Raw genomic sequence first — 17733 nt, 5'->3', positions numbered from 1 at the left:
CCTCATAAATGTATTCCAAAACCAACATGAAAAATAGGATAATAGACAGGAAATTATGTGTTTCAGGTGCAGTGCACGCTTAGTCATACAAAGAATCCTTGGACATAAGTCCATTTAAATAGGTTAACCTGATTAGCCAAAGAAACACCTGGACAAAAATGGTCTAACCCTTTATATCATACTCATGATAGAAAACACAAACTTTATTGCTAAAAATGAATCCATATACATATCAAAAGACAAACAAATAGAGGATAAAAATATATCTAAATACCAAAATTGTAGAGTATAGAGCAGCTGTACTCAACTTGTGGAGCGAGGTCCAGATCCGGACCGTGGCTGCCAATCATCTGGACCTCCAGCTGTTTCATGGAAGCGGTCAGAGGTGGCATCCGCTGTGCCAGCATTAATATGTATTGGTGTCTTTAAGACACAGATACGAATGAATAGCCGAGCACTGCTGGAGCGAGGGAACACTCTGCTCCCTGCCTGGTCGGCGCATCTGCAGGCGGCGCGATTAGCGCATCATCAGCTCTGGACAGGCCTAACTAGAAAAGGGCCAGAGCAGTGGAGCAGCGCCGAGACCTGGGACAGAGGGGCAGCGCTGGAACAGGGAAGTATGTATTTTACAGGTTTAAAACTACAGCTCCCATCATGTTCTTCTGTCTGCATGATGGGAGTTATAGTTTTGTAACAGCTGGAGAGTTCATATGGGGACGGCTCATAGTGGCACAGTTCATATGGGGGACAGCTCATAGTGGCACAGTTCATATGGAGGACAACTCATAGTGGCACAGTTCATATGGAGGGAAGACATAGAGGCACAGTTAATAGGGGGGCAAGCATAGTGGCACAGTTCATATGTGGGGGGATGGCAGGCATAGTGGAAGGGGCGGACAAACCATATGTGCAGCAGGTTCAACTGCACAAGGGCCCAGCAAGTAAGGGGGCCCACCGCCAGTGGCATAGCTATAGAGGTATCTGTAGGCTGGGCCCGGGCCTTGATAGGGAGCCCCCCCCCCCCCCCCCCGGGGGAGGCATTGTGGCACAGTTCATGGGGGGGGGAGCAGACATAGAGGCACAGTTCAGGGGTGCAGGCATAGGGGCACAGTTCATATGTGGGGTGGCAGGCATAGTAGCACAGTTCATATGTGGGGGAGTGGTGACAGGCATAGTTGTACACTTTATATGGGGAGGAGACAGCGGCACAGTTCATATGGGGGGTGGTAGGCATAGTTGCACACTTTATATGGGGGGCATTGTGGCACAGTTCATATGGGGGGGCAGGCAGGGACACGGAGGTATAATTCGGTTCAGGGCACAGTGGCAATATAATATTTGGAGGCTCAGCATGTGGCAGTATTATACTCAAGAGCACAATGTGTGGTAGTATTATATTCAGGGGCAAAATGTGGGGCAGTATTATAGTCAGGGGCACAATGTGGGGCAGTATTATACTCGGGCATGGTGTGTGTCAGTATTAGGCTAAATTTCCACTTGTTTTTTTTTCTTGCAGTTTTTGGAAAACTGCCACTGCAGTTTTTGAGCCAAAGCCAGAAGTGTATTCAAAGGGAATGGGAAATATAATGGGAGGACTTACACTTCTCCTTCCTAATGGATCCACTTCTGACTTTGGCTCAAAAACTGCAGTGGCAGTTTTCCAAAAACTGCCAGAAAAAAACCCCAAGTGGAAACTTAGCCTTATACTCAGGGACACGGTGTGTGGTAGTATTATACTCAGGGACACGGTGTGTGGTAGTATTATACTCAGGGGTACGGTGTGTGGTAGGAATATACTTGAGCACAGTGTTTGGTAGTATTATACTTAGTGACAGGGTGTGTGGTAACATTATACTCAGGGGCATGGTGTGTGGTAGTATTATACTCGGGCACGGTGTGTGGATGTATTATAGTCGGGCACAGTATTTGGTAGTATTATTTTACTCAGGACACGGTGTGTGGCAGTATTATACTCGGGCACAGTATTTGGTAGTATTATTTTACTCAGGGCACGGTGTGTGGCAGTATTATTCTCAGGTACAGGGTGTGTGGCAGTATTATATCAGGGGCACGGTGTTTGACACAGTGTGTGGCAGTTTAATGATAATTAATAATCATTCTCCGAGTACAGTGGTCCCTCAACATATGATGGTAATTCGTTCCAAACGACCCATCGTTTTTCGAATCCATCGTATGTTGAGGGATTCGTGCAATGTAAAGTATAGGAAGCTGTACTCACCTGTCCCCGCAGCTCGAGATGGTGTCCCCGGGCCTCCGCTGGGCTCTCTGCTGTCTTCTCCGGTCCTCTGCTGTCTTCTCCGGTCCTCTGCTGTCTTCTCCGTCCTCTGCTGTCTTCTCCGGTCCTCTGCTTTCTTCCGCAAGGCCTTACTAGGCCTGCGTAGCTACGTCATTACGCCGCTGCGTACGCCATTCCTGTTGGATGACGTGCGCAGCAGCGTATTGACGTCATCGGAGAGGGCCGAGAAGACACCGGAAGACCAGCGCTGGACCCGGAGGGCACCCCGGAGCATCGTGGAGGGGTAAGTAATACTTACCGCATCACATGGGGAACATTAAGCTGCTATCCGGCAGCAGCTTAAGCATTTGACGCTGCCAGATAGCACTTAATGCAATGGCCCCGACATAAAAAAGCATCGTATGTGGATGCTGACATCGACATGCGATGGCCTCTGAGAGGCCATCGTATGTCGATTTCATCATATGTCGGGGCCATCGTAGGTCGGGGGGTCACTGTACTAATAATACATCAAGCAGCACCTATTTCTTGCACAGCACTGCGGCCACTAGGTGTCAACCAGGTTTAGCTTTAGCATTTAGACCTTTACCGGATGGCAGACCTTGAAAAGCAGACCCCTGGTATAGAATGTAGCATAATGTAGTCACATATGTAGATGTTTCCCCAAGGTATGAACACTACCATAAAAATCCCTCACATGATGAAAGTGAATAAGTACAGTATAACATAATTCCTAGTGAAAAATCTTACTGTTCACTAATAAAAAAAAATTAAAAAAAACTCAAGTATATGTAATATTGACCCATGCACATAAAGGTTACAGATGTCTATAATAAATAAGCTGAGGTTACTGAAAGGAAAAACAAGATGAAAACCAAAAAAATTATGAATAATGCAGGGAAGTGGCATCTGCAGAAATAAAAAATCATGGAGGCACTGAAAATCCTCCACAATAGCCAAAAGATGTTTGATATCTCTAATGTAAGCCGGTATCTTCCCATCCAATACATATATATATATATATATATATATATATATATATATATATATATATATAATATACATACAGCAACAGAAGAATGCAGCAGCACACTGCCAGCACAAGGATATAGGTGAAACATGAAAATGCAGTTAAAACATGGAGAGCTATTCAGCTATGGTGTAATAGATGCAAATGTGAAACTATGAAATAGTGAGGCACTTAGCTCGCAAATTTGTCTCTGCCGGCGGTCAAATAGCTTGGACCGTCCCACCGCGATAAGGTGGCCTCATTGGGACGGACCCTACACTGTGAATATGCCTCTGTGTGAACAATTCAGTAAGCATGGCAGGGTCTGGAACATCCAAGACACCTTATATACACACCTGATAGAGGTGGGTGGGGTGCAAGGCCAACATGGAGGTAGCCACTCCCCCGTATGTGCAATACAGACAAAGAATAAGTCAGCCAGCACTTTAGTTGATACCAAACTATTATATGGACCTGGCCTACAGGTGCACGCTACTAGGCTAGATATATAGCAACAGAAGAATGCAGCAGCACACTGCCAGCACAAAGATATAGATGAAACATGAATATGCAGTTAAAACATGGAGAGCTATACAGCTATGGTGTAATAGATGCAAATGTGAAACTATGAGATAGTGAGGCACTTAGCTTGCAAAATTGTCTCTGCCGGCGGTCAAATAGCTTGGACCATCCCACCGCGATAAGGTGGCCTCATTGGGACGGACCCTACACTGTGAATATGCCTCTGTGTGAACAATTCAGTAAGCATGGATATATAAGATGTCTTGGATGTTCCAGACCCTGCCATGCTTACTGAATTGTTCACACAGAGGCATATTCACAGTGTAGGGTCCGTCCCAATGAGGCCACCTTATCGCGGTGGGATGGTCCAAGCTATTTGACCGCCGGCAGAGACAATTTTGCGAGCTAAGTGCCTCACTATTTCATAGTTTCACATTTGCATCTATTACACCATAGCTGTATAGCTCTCCATGTTTTAACTGCATTTTCATGTTTCACCTATATCCTTGTGCTGGCAGTGTGCTGCTGCATTCTTCTGTTGCTGTATATCTAGCCTAGTAGCGTGCACCTGTAGGCCAGGTCCGTATAATAGTTTGGTATCAACTAAAGTGCTGGCTGACTTATTCTTTGTCTATATATATATATATATATATATATATATATATATATATATATATGTGTATATCTCAATGTGTGTATGTATGTTCCACAATCACGTCCAAACGGCTAAAGATATTAACATGAAACTTAGCACACATGTTACTTATATGTCAACAACAAACAAAGGATAGGTAATTTAACCCTTTCTCACCCCCATTTGCCAGGGTCGGGGTTTCTGTTTAAAGTCCCATACAAGTCTATTGGAAATATATGTTACTGCATAACTTCCAAACGGCTGAAGATATTGCGATAATACTTGGTCACATGTTACTTATATGACTAAGGTCCAACCTTAGGACCGAAACGCGTCACCTTGTCATGTTCTACGTGTCTTTCTGGCTATTGGAATAAACATCCAGTTCCTTTACATCCGCGCTGGACATTCTGCTTTTTCTTGCTAGTTTCAGTCGGCGTTGCCCACGCCGGTCCTGGCGCGACGGGCTGAGGGAGTGAGCTGGACTATACACTTCTATGTTACTTATATGTCCACTTAAAATATAGGATAGTAAATTTAATCCTTAACTACCCCCATTTGTGAGGGTCGGGGTTTTTGTTTAAAGTCCCATGCAAATAAATGGGAAATGTATGTTCCCACATACCTTCCGTATGGCTGGAGATATTTCAATACCTGATACACACATTACAGGACGGGATAGGAGGACGGGATAGGAGGACGGAATAGGAGGTCAGGGTATGAGGACGATAGGAGGTCGGGATAGGAGGACGGGATAGGAGGACGGGATAGGAGGTCAGGGTATGAGGACGATAGGAGGTCGGGATGTGGGGTTGGGATATGACAACAATATATGAGGACGGGATATGAAGTCAAAAGCTTCCTCTGTTGATTTTCCTCCACAACAAGGATTAGGAAGGAAAAACCGGGAAATGCCGGGTACTCAGCTAGTTAAATAAATAAAACATGTTTTTCATATTGAGAAACAGGAGGCCACATAGACCATAGACAAAAGTTACTCAATTGGGAACTTTTTTGGATCCTTAAAGGGGTACTCCTCCCCTAGACATCTTATCCGCTATACAAATGATAAGGGATAAGATGTCTGATCGCGGGTATCCCGCCACTTGGGACCCCCGCGATCTCCCTGCTGCACCCGGCATTTGTTTAGAGCGCCAGGTGCAGCACCAGAGGCATGTGACATCACGACCACGCTCCCTCAATGCAAGTCTATGGGAAAGGGCGTGACAGCCATCACGCCCCCTCCCATAGACTTGCATTGAGGGGGCGTGGCTATCACGCCACGCGCAGGCATCACTGTAACGTCACAAATCTCTGCCCCACATCGCCAGTTATCCGACACGGAGCAAAGTTTGAGATCGCGGGGGTCCCCTTTGAATAGGGGATAAGATGTCTAGGGGGGGAGTACCCCTTTAAGTTAGCTATGGGATTGACTAGACTAGATGCAAGGATGTCATTCTACATTTTAATGCTGCTGGTTGGCAATGACCAGCGTACCATGTGTCCTGTTCTTACCAGCATAAGGCAGCATTCTCTGTGCCATGTGTCTGCTGCTGTATTTCTTGATCTTTATGCTCTAATGTGTCTCTTGCTGTAGTTTCAGCTCTGTCCACTAGGGGCCGCGCAAGAGCACTTGCTGAGTTTTATAGAGCCAGCATTTACTCCCTAATGGATCCTCCTCCAATCTCTGTCTTGCACTTTTTATATAAGTTGGCCAAACCTGTTGCCTGGTGCCTCAGCAAGGTTGTTTATTCTGCGTTGCTAAGGTCTCTGTTGCCTAAGCTGAAGTCTGTCTGCTGATCCCTGCCTGTATTCTGGACTTTGCCTTATCCCTGGGACTCTAACTTGCAACTCCTGTGTATGATCTTGGACTGTCTACCACTATTCCTGTCTGCTTGCAGTTTGTTCCAGCCAGCCTGCACATGTAGCCATTTTGTCTTGCTGTTGTCACAGTTTCTGCTCTGTTAATAAACGCCTTAATCAGTTTTGCTGCATCTGATGCTATCTTTACTGTCCGTTTGCCCCATTCTTTCTGCCTGCCTGCCTGCCTGCCTGGCTGCCACACATGTGGGGCTTTACATATACCCTAAATCTTTATTTTTTACTTTTTCTCTTTTTTTTTTTCCTTTCAGTAACCTCTCTGCTTTTTTCCCTCTTGGAATTAATTATGGACATCTGTAGTCTTTATGTGCATAGGTTAATATTCCGTATTTACTTGAATTTAATTAATTTTTCATTAGTGAACATTATCTGTAATTAATACTCACATTGATTTATTTTTTATATGGGAACTGGAAGATTTTATCATTAGAAATCATGTTATACGTACTTGTTAGCACTTTATTTACATAATGAGAGGGATTTATATGGTAGTGTTCATACCTTTCGGAAACCTCTACATATGATTACATTATGCTACACTCTGTACCCTCCAATTTTGGTATTTATATTTTTTCTGATTCTCACTGCCAATTTCTTTGATCATATATTTGTTATATATGGATTATGTTTTAGCAATAAAGTTTGTATTCTTTTATCATGAGTATGATATATGTAAAGAGTTAAAGGGGTATTCCACTGGAAAACATTTTTTTATTTTTATTATTATTTTTTTTTTATAAACTGGTGCCAGAAAGTTAAACAGATTTGTAAATTACTTCAATTAAAAATCTTAATCCTTCCACTACATAAACTGCTATATGCTCCACAGGAAGTTCTTTTCTTTTTGATTTTCCTTTCTGTGTGACCACAGTGTTCTCTGCTGACACCTCTGTCCATTTTAGCAACTGTCAGAGCAAGATAGGTTTGCTATGAGGATTTGCTCCTACTCCGGACAGTTCCTAAAATGAACAGAGGTGTCAGCAGAGAGTACTGTGGTCAGACAGGAAGGAAATTCAAAAAGAAAAGAACTTCCTATGGAGCATATAGCAGCTAATAAGTACTGTAAGGATTAAGATTTTTTTTAATAGAAGTAATTTACAAATGTATTTAACTTTCGTGCACCAGCTGATTTAAAAAAAAAATGTTTTCCAGTGGAGTACCCCTTTAACCCCTTAAGGACCGGGGTTTTTTCCGTTTTTGCATTTTCGTTTTTTGCTCCTTGCCTTTAAAAAATCATAACTCTTTCAATTTTGCACCTAAAAATCCATATGATGGCTTATTTTTTGCGCCACCAATTCTACTTTGTAATGACGTCAATAATTGTGCCCAAAAATCTACGGTGAAACGGAAAAAAAAATCATTGTGAGACAAAATTGAAAAAAAAAACGCAATTTTGTAAATTTTGGGGGCTTCCGTTTCTATGTAGTACATTTTTCGGTAAAAATGACACCTTATCTTTATTCTGTAGGTCCATACGATTAAAATGATACCCTACTTATACAGGTTTGAATTTGTCACACTTCTGAAAAAAATCATAACTTCATACAGAAAATGTATATGTTTAAAATTGTCATCTTCTGACCCCTATAACTTTTTTATTTTTCTGTATATGGGGCGGTATGAGGGCTAATTTTTTGCGCCGTGATCTGAAGTTTTTAATGGTACCATTTTTGCATTGATAGGACTTATTGATCGTTTTTTATTCAGTTTTTCATGATATAAAAAGTGACCAAAAATGCACTATTTTGGACTTTGGAATTTTTTTGCGCGCACGTGCGGTTTAATTAACGATATATTTTTATAATTCGGACATTTCCGCACGCGGCGATACCATATATGTTTATTTTTATTTACACTGTTTTTTTTATGGGAAAAGGGGGGTGATTCAAACTTTTAATAGGGGAGGAGTTAAATGATCTTTATTCACTTTTTTTTGAAGTGTTATAGGTCCCATAGGGACCTATAACACTGCACACACTGATCTTTATCATTGATCACTGGTTTCTCATAAGAAACCAGTGATCGATGATTCTGCCGCATGACTGCTCATGCCTGGATCTCAGGCACTGAGCAGTCATTCGGCGATCGGACAGAGAGGAGGCAGGTAGGGGCCCTCCCACTGTCCTGTCAGCTGTTCGGGATGCCGCGATTTCACCGCGGCTATCCCGAACAGCCCACTGAGCTAGCCGGCATGCTTTCGGTTTCACTTTAGACGTGGTGTTCAACTTTGAACGCCGCGTCTAAAGGGTTAATAGTGCGCGGCACAGCGATCAATGCCGCGCGCTATTAGCCACGGGTCCCGGCCGTTGTTAGAGGCCAGGCCCGACCCGCTATGACGCGGGGCCACGCCGCGTTATAGATCGGGAGTGGACACATGACGTTCCAGTACGTCATGTGTCCTTAAGGGGTTAAAACTTTTTTATTCATTTTTTTTCTGGGCTAATTAGGTTACCCTATTTAAATGGACTCATGTCCAAGGATTCTTTGTACAACTATGAGTGCGCCTATGTCAGTACAGAATCAATGTGCAATGCCTTCTGTTCTTTTATGTGCCAGAATCTATTGAGAGACCTTTTTTTTATCACTCTGGAAGAGAATGCATGGGGACATCACATTGATTATGGTGTGGGGTGGCATATTGTATGGTGTCCGACCCATCTAGTCTCCATTCCAGGTACGCCAATTTCATTCAGTACTTCTTTTGTTGTCCGAAATTAACGTCAAGATTTTTTTTCTTGAAAATATACTTTTAATACAATGTTTATTTGTTTGTTTGGTCCATTCTAGCATTAAAATAAGCATTAATATACATTTTATTAAGGCTGTCCTGTAGGTTTGGTGGATATTACTAATATGAAAATTCCATATGAAGATATATGTGGTAGTAACACTGAGGCTGCAGCTACTGCATCACCACAAAGCCACAATCAGCGAAGCAGAACCATTTTTTCTACAGAGCAAATGGAGACTCTGGAAAGAGGTAGGGATCTGCTGCACACATGATGTAATGGTAAAATATTAAACTAATGTATTAGTATATAATATGTATATTCCTTGGTCAAGGTTTTATGATAGGGAATATGTTTCTAAGGAAATAATGTTTCTATAGTTCAGATTCTAGGTACTCCTGTAGCACCTATTTTTAAGGGGGTGCATGACTTAGGGTCTTAGTAGAGTGGAGTTTCTTCATTGGTTCCCTGGAAAAGAAGAAAATTGCAGACCAACCAGTGAAATACTCAGGTTCCTGTTCCTGCCACTTGAACCACACAAAAACCTCAGGTCACTTCCTGCAGGCCTCAGCTGCCAATTAGCCTTACAATGAATAGTAGGTGGATGTTTCTCTCAGCCCAGGACCGATTCTTCTGTATCCCAGGATCTGCTCTCAAGGGTCACAGTTCTTTTGTACCCTGGCATTGCTCTCAGGGGCTCTGTTGTCACTATCCCTCTCTTATAGCCCATAGGATGCAACTTAGGCCTCCAGGTAACAAGTCCTCCATAGGGAGTCGCTGAAACACACAAGGTGACCCTCTCGGTAGCTTTTCTCAGGCTTTGGGTCACTTCTCCCGGCCTGAACCCCACTGTGAAACTCTCCAATGGTAAAGCGTCTTCCAAGTCCTGTCAAACAGCACTGCTGATGTCAATGACTACACTTCCTGCACACTGTGGAAGAGATTAATCTAAATCTGTGCAGAGGAACAATGGTGCAGTTGCCCATCGCAACCAATTAGAGTGCTTCTTTCATTTTTCACAGGCCGCTTTAATAATGAAAGAAGCTAGCTGATTGGTTGCTATGTGCAACTGCACCACTCTTCCTCTGCACAAGTTTTGATAAATATTCCCCTGTAAGCCTACCAGCAGGGCCGGATCATGATTGGCGCTCATGGAGCGCCTGCTCCGGGCCCCGTGTCCGCAGGGGGCCCCTGTCACATTCTGGACAGTAAAATAACTGCACCATAGTTGATCACAAATAAATACAGCAATTTATTATACTATGCTTGGCAAAACATATCTGGAGTGATTATGCATCAATGTAGAATAGTTTGTGAATGAAATAGTCTACAAAGTACAAAGTATTAACTTTCTATAAGTCTATTAGGCTGCTTTCACACTATAAAGTTCTTCTGTTTTAAAGAGACGTTATAATGTTCCGTTATGAAAACCCTTAAAAACTGGCATTAAACGGCCATTACAAAATCTCATTTAAGTCTATGGGATTTTTACATTATCCGTTTTAACCCGTCATAGCCCGTTATTTATAACAAACGTCATTTGTGACAGGAGAAAAAACGGTACATGCACTATTTTTCTCCCGTGACGAAATAACGTCCGTTATTAATAATGGGCTATGACAGGTTAAAACAGATAATGTAAAAATCACACAGACTTTAATGAGATTTTGTAACGGCCATTTAATGGCAGTTTTTAAGGGTTTTCATAACTGAACATTATAACGTCTCTTTAAAACAGAAGACCTTTATAGTGTGAAAGCAGCCTAATATACTTATTAAAAGTTAATACTTTGTACTTTGTGGACTATTTCATTCACAAACTATTCTACATTGATGCATAATCACTCCAGATATTTTTTGCCAAGCATAGTATAATAAATTGCTGTATGCACTGCCGGGACATGCTGCTATGGCATGCTACAAAGAGTAGTATGGATAATGGAATAGGCCCTGGAAATGCCTGGTGCTGCCAGAGGGGTCTATGTAAAAATGATAATGTAAAAATCTCATAGATTTTAATGGGATTTTGTAACGGCCATATGGGATTTTGTAATGGTCATTTAATGGCCATTTTTAAGGGTTTTCATAACGGAACATTATAATGGCTCTTTAAAACGGAAGAACTTTATAGTGTGAAAGCAGCCTTATCTGAGCATCAATGCAAAAAATTACAATATAAATTGAACATAAAAGAAAAAAGTGTAGTGATGCTACATAAGAATTAAACGCTATATTGTTTAAACACATACAGAAATTTAGATGTGCAAAAAAGACAGGACAGAGAGGATATGATTTTAAATGCATAAAGGGAATCAACATAGTAAAGGAGGAGAGTATATTAAAAAGAAGAGAACTTTTAACTTTTTAGTTTGAAATTTTTCAACTTTTTTTTTAACACTTTTTATGTCCCCATAGGGGACTATCTATAGCAATAATTTGATTGCTAATACTGTTCAGTGCTATGCATAGGACATAGCACCGATCAGTATTATCGGTGATCTTCTGCTCTGGTCTGCTCGATCTCAGACCAGAGCAGAAGACCCCGGTTGACGAATGGAGGCAGGTGAGGGAACCTCCGGCCGCCATGCTGGATGATTGGATCGCCGCGGCAGCGCTACGGGTGATCTGATCATCCATTCAAAGTACTGCACTGCCGCAGATACCGTGATCTGTATTGATAACTGCATATGAGGGGTTAATGGCGGACATCCACACGATGCTAGCAGCCGGAACCTGCAGTGTATGATGGGAGCACCGTTCTGATGCTCGCGGTAATACACAGGATGTAAATGTACGTCCTGGTGCGCGAAGTCCCGCCAAACCAGGACGTACATTTATGTCCGTGGTTGTTAAGGAGTTTTAAATTACAGGGGCAAAGGTTTATGCAGTAATATCAAAAAGAATCACTTTACTGAGAGAGTAGAGGATGCATGGAATAGCCTTTCTGTAGAAGTGGTCGCTGCAAATACAGTAAAGGAGTTTAAGCATGCCTGGAATAGGCATAAGGCTATCCTTTATATAAGATAGGAACAAGGACAATTCATAGTATTCAGAAAATTGGGCAGACTGGAGGGGCCAAATGATTATTATGTGCCGACACATTCTATGTTTCTATGTCATCTAATAGGTCCGTCCTGGTACTTAAGGACTCAGGGCGTACCTGTACGTCCTGAGTCCCACTAACAGGGTTTAAACCGTACTCACTAGTAGAGAACGAGTTAAACCCCGTAGGTGCCGGTAGCTACGGGCAGCCAGGACCCACAGCTAATGCCGGGCACTGCTGATTTGGCTGATGCCCGGCATTAACCCTATAGACTCAACTTTGATTGTGGCGTCTAACGTGAAAGTATAACTATCCCAGCAGCTTAGCGGAGCTGATCAGGACTATTGCGACAGAATTGCAATGTCCTGATCAGCTTACTGGACGACAGGAGGGTCCTCACCTGCCTCCTCGTTGTCCGATTGGCGATCTACTGCTCCATGCCTGCTCAGCAGAGTGCCGATAACACTGATCAATGCTATGATCATTGCAATGTTTTGAATCACCCCCCTTTTCCTATTTTTTAAATAAAATAGTGTAAAAAAAAAATATGTGGTAGTGCTGGGTGCGTAAATGTCCGAACTCTTAAAATATAAGGTTAGCTAACACGCACGGTTGATGGCGTACACGTAAAAAAAATACCAAAGTCCAAAATTGAGAATTTTTGGTCACTGCATATACCATAAAAATATTAATAAAAAGCGATCTAAAAGTTCCATCAAAAACAAAAATGGTACTGATGAATAGTGTTGCTCGCGAATATTCGCTATATGAATTTTATTCGCGAATATCGTAATTCGCGAATATAGCACTATATATTTGTAATTACTAATATTCGTTTTTTTTTTATTTATTTTTTCACAGTACACATCTTAGTGATCATCCCTCTCTGCTTCCAGCTTGTGTGGTGTAAAGAAGGCTCTAATACTACTGTGTGAGACTGGCGTGCGAATTTTCGCATATGCGAAAATAAAACGTGAATATTACGAATATGCGAATTTAGCGAATATATGAAGAATATTCGTCCATATATTCACGAAATATCGCGGATTCGAATATGGCCTATGCCGCTCAATACTACTGATAAAAACTAAAGATCACGGCACATAAAATGAGCCCCCATATAGCCCCGTACGCAGAAAAATTTAAAAGTTTTAGTGGTCAGAAGATGACAATTTTAGACACACTACTTTTGGTGCATGTAGTTATAATTTTTTTTTTAAAGTCAAATAAATAAAACCTACACATATTAGGTATACCTGTAACCGTATGGACCTAGACCTACAGAATAAATATAAGGTTTCAGTCTTACCAAAAAGTGCGTAGAAACAGAAGCCCTAAAAAGTTGCACAATGGCATTTTTTTTTTCATTTTACCCCACAAATAATTTTTCATTTGCCGCAGATTATGTTACAAAATAAGTAATGTCATTACAAAGTAAAATTGGTGAGGCAAAAAACAAGCCCTTATATGGGTCTGTAGGTGCGAAATTGAAAACATTATGATTTTTAGAAGGTGAGGAGGAAAAAACTAAAGTACAAAAGCGAAGATTGTTTTGAGTCCTTAAAGGGGTACTTTAGAAAACTTTTTTTTTTTTTAAATGAACTGGTTGCAGAAAGTTAAACAGATTTGTAAATTACTTCCATTAAAAATCTTAATCCTTTCAGTACTTTTTAGCAGCTGTTTGCTACAGAGGAAAATCTTTATTTTTTTAATTTCTTTTTTGTGTTGTCCACAGTGTTCTCTGCTGACACCTGATGTCCATATCAGGAACTGTCCAGAGCAGGAGAAAATCCCTATAGTAAACCTATGCTACTCTGGACAGTTCCTGACATGGACAGAGGTGTCGGCAGAGAGCTCTGTGGTCAGACTAAAAAGATTTCCAGAAAGAAATACAACTTCCTGTGGAGCATACAGAAGCTTATAAGTACTGGAAGGATTAAGATTTTTTAATAGAAGTAATTTACAAATCTGTTTAACTTTCTGGCCCCAGTTCATTTAAAAAAAAAAAAGTTTTCCGCCAGAGTACCCCTTTAACCTCTTAAGGACCCAGGACGTACGGGGACGTCCCCGCACCCTGGGCTTTAAGGACCCAGGACGTCCCCGTACGTCCTGGCATTTTTCGGTCCCTGCCGTGCGCGGGGCAGAGATCGGAATGGCATGTCTGCTGATATCCTTCATCAGGCATGCCGTGCAAATGCCAAGGGGGGTCCCGGGACCCCCGCATGTCGGCGATCGCCGGAGATCGCTTGTGAAATCACGCAAGCGATCTTCGGCGATTCGGGTCACTTGTGACCCGGTGACCTGGAAATAAATGGTGATCGGCGGTGTACAATTACACCGCCAATCACCTGCCGTTGCTGGGGAGCGCCGGGGAGCGGTGACAATACGCCCCAGCAACGCTGCTATTGGCTGGCGATCGTCCAGCCAATAGCAGAGCGGTAGAGGAGGGGTTAACGGCTCCTTCCCGATGCTGCACCAGCTCTTTTCGTTCAGTCAGCGGGTGCAGCAGTGAGAAGAAGCCGTGGATCCCCCCCTCAGAGCTCCGGAGCCCCCTCAGGAGCCGTAGAATAGGGAGAGCTGATTGCAGGGACAGGTAGGAGTAAATAAGTAAAAAAGTGAAATAAAAGTAAAAAAAAAAAGTAAAAAAAGAAAGTACCCCCCCCTCCCCTGACCCCCTAATAGGTCCCCAGGGGTCCTATTAGGGTCTGATCCCTTACCCCGGGTCCAATTAGGGGTTCAGGGAGCTGCGTGCGCCACCCCTTTTTTCTTTTTCTTTTTTTTTTCCGCAGCTTTTTTTTTTCTATTACTGTTATTACACTTTTTACACCAAGCACTACATACTTCCCCGCCACCCCCCACCCCCGCACACACCCCCTCCCCCCTGCCACTGACACCCCCCCCCACCACCACCGTAGAAAAAAGGCGATGGCTCGCCGGGCATTTTCATCAGCGGAGGATTACGCTTTTTTAGCCTCCGACTCCGAATCTGCCAGTGAGGACGAGGAAGATCCAACTTTTTTGTGTTCTTCCTCGCCCTTCTCATCATCTAGTAGTGATTATGAGTCCCCTGTACGGCGGCGGAGACGCCGCCAAGCGAGGCCACGCACCCCCCATGAGAGTGACCCAGTGGCCGACACTAGTACAAGTGGCAATGCCGTTCGTAATATGAGTCCGGCCCCCCAGACAAGTGCACCGGAGCCCCCTTCCGATGACCCTGTCTGGAGCCCCCCACAGGATTATCAGCCATGGATTCCTGAGTTTGTTGGCGACTCAGGAATTCGGATTGACACGGCTGGCTTCACTGATCTGGACTTTTTAAAGTTTTTTTTTCAGTGACAGCCTCGTAAATCACATGGTGGAGCAAACGAACTTGTATGCCCAGCAGTTCATTGCCCACCACCCCGATTCCTTTTTGGCCAGGTCCAATGAATGGCGCGCCATTGATGCAGCGGAAATGAGGACATTTTGGGGCTGCATATGGGCCTGGACAGAGAACCAAGTGTCCGTCATTACTGGAGCGGGGACGTCCTCTATCAGACCCCGCTTTACAGTATGGCGATGACACGGAAGCGGCACGAGGCGATTTGGAAATGCCTGCATTATGCAGATAATGCGGCATGTCCGCCCCGAGGTGATCCCGCCTATGACCGGCTTTACAAAGTGAGGCCGGCCATCGATCACTTTGGGGCCAAATTTTTGGAGGCCTATGTACCGCTCAGGGACCTCTCGGTAGATGAGTCTCTCATCAGTTTTAAGGGGAGACTCCTCTTCCGCCAGTATATTCCCTCAAAGCGGGCGCGGTATGGCGTGAAGCTCTATAAACTCTGCGAGAGTACCTCCGGGTACACTTGCAGGTTTAGAGTATATGAGGGACGAGATTCCCGTATTGAACCCCCAGATTGTTCCCCCACTCTGGGTGTTAGCGGGAAAATTGTTTGGGACCTTATGTACCCATTGCTGGATAAGGGTTTCCACGTATACGTGGATAACTTTTATACCAGCATCCCTCTGTTCAAATCCCTTTCCACCAAATGCACGTCCGCTTGTGGGACCGTGCGGAAGAACCAGAGAGGCCTCCCTCTAAATTTTAAGACGCCTATCCCCAAGGGTGAGTCCCGTGCCCTGACCCATGATAACCTGTTGTTGGTCACATATAAGGGTAAGAGGGATGTCTTTATACTCACCACTATTCATGGGAACGGCAGCACCCCTGTCCCTGTGCGAGGTACCGTGGGACTGGTCCTCAAGCCCCATTGTATTCTGGACTATAATCGGTATATGGGGGGAGTTGATCTCTCAGATCAAGTCCTCAAGCCATATAACGCCATGTTGAAAAGACGGGCATGGTACAAAAAAGTTGCGGTCTACTTGGTACAGGTTGCCATGTACAACGCTTTTGTACTATCCCAGTACGCTGGCAACACAGGGACATTCCTCCAGTACCAAGAAGAAGTCCTAAGGTTCCTGATCTTTGCTGACCGGGAAAGATCAGGGCGAACTTCCCAAGGGTCTGGAGTTATAGGCGCCAGGATCGTCCCAGGCCAACACTTTCCAGGTGAGGTCCCCCACAGTGGAAAGAAGGGGCGATCCCAGAAAAAATGCAGAGTGTGTTACAGGAAGGGGATGCGGAGGGACACCAGGTATCAATGTGACACTTACCCAGATAATCCGGGCCTCTGCATAGGCTGCTTCAGGGAGTATCACACTTCCATGGAGCCCTAAATTTTCCCTTTTCATTTGAATTTTCCATAATTTGACCAATGTACCAAGTCCAGAGTACATTCCAAAATATAATGTACATCCCATAAATCACCAAATTGCCCAAAAAAACCTGAAAAAAAAAAAACCTGATAAGACCTCTGGGGGTGTTTTTTCAAAAATGGGTCATAGGTCACTGAATCCCTATCATTGGGAACTTTTTTCTGTTGCCTCAAATGCGCAGCGCTCTCTCTCCAACTGAGCGGGTGCGCATTTGAGGCAACAGGTTAGGGACATAGGGTTTGGGGTGGGCATATTTTTTTTAGTTTTAGTTTTGAGGGGGGGGGGTCCCACATCCTGGCTGCTATGATAAGCTCAAGGCCCCTGACTGACCTCCCACTCCAAGACCTGGTGTGCACCCGCGGAGCGAAAATCCTCAAAAATTAAGGTATGTCCTTATTCCAAAGAAATTTATTTATAAATTTTGGGGGGTCTTTTCTGCTATTAACCCTTGTAAAAATTTTTAATTTTGGGGAAAACCCACATTTTAGTGAATTTTTTAACATTTATTTTACATATGCAAAAGTCGTGAAACCCCTGTGGGGTATTAAGGCTTACTTTACCCCTTGTTATGTTCCTCAAGGGGTCTAGTTTCCAAAATGTGATGCCATGTGGTTTTTTTTTGTGCTATCCTGGCACCATAGGGGCTTCCTAAATGCGACATGTCCCCCCCATTTCAGCAAAGTTTGCAAATGTGACTCCTTCTCTTCTGAGCATTGTGGCGCTCCTGCAGTGCACTTGACGTCCACTTATGGGGTACCTCCATACTCAGAAGAGATGGGGTTACAAATTTTGGGGGGTATTTTCTGCAATTAACCCTTGCAAAAATGTGAAATTTGGTGGGAAACACACATTTTAGTGAAAAAAATAAATAAAAATGTTTACATATGCAAAGGTCGT

The 17733-nt window shown here is 43.5% G+C and overlaps 1 protein-coding gene across 3 annotated transcripts in view; it reads left to right on the top strand.

Annotated features, from left to right (window-relative positions):
- Nucleotides 1-17733, top strand: part of PAX4 (paired box 4) — a 172684-nt gene that overhangs the window by 98658 nt on the left and 56293 nt on the right. For 2 of the 3 annotated variants that reach the window (XM_056573083.1, XM_056573082.1), the window contains exon 5: nt 9125-9283. The exons of the other annotated variant lie outside the window; for it this stretch is intronic. In XM_056573083.1, coding sequence (XP_056429058.1) covers nt 9125-9283 — 159 coding nt within the window. The remainder of the gene's footprint in view (nt 1-9124; nt 9284-17733) is intronic. 3 annotated transcript variants of the gene reach the window in all.

Source organism: Hyla sarda, chromosome 4 (genome assembly GCF_029499605.1).
Source record: "Hyla sarda isolate aHylSar1 chromosome 4, aHylSar1.hap1, whole genome shotgun sequence".
Taxonomy (NCBI): domain Eukaryota; kingdom Metazoa; phylum Chordata; class Amphibia; order Anura; family Hylidae; genus Hyla; species Hyla sarda.
Note: the sequence above shows the minus strand (reverse complement) of the source record. Positions and strands in the feature narration are given on the sequence as shown.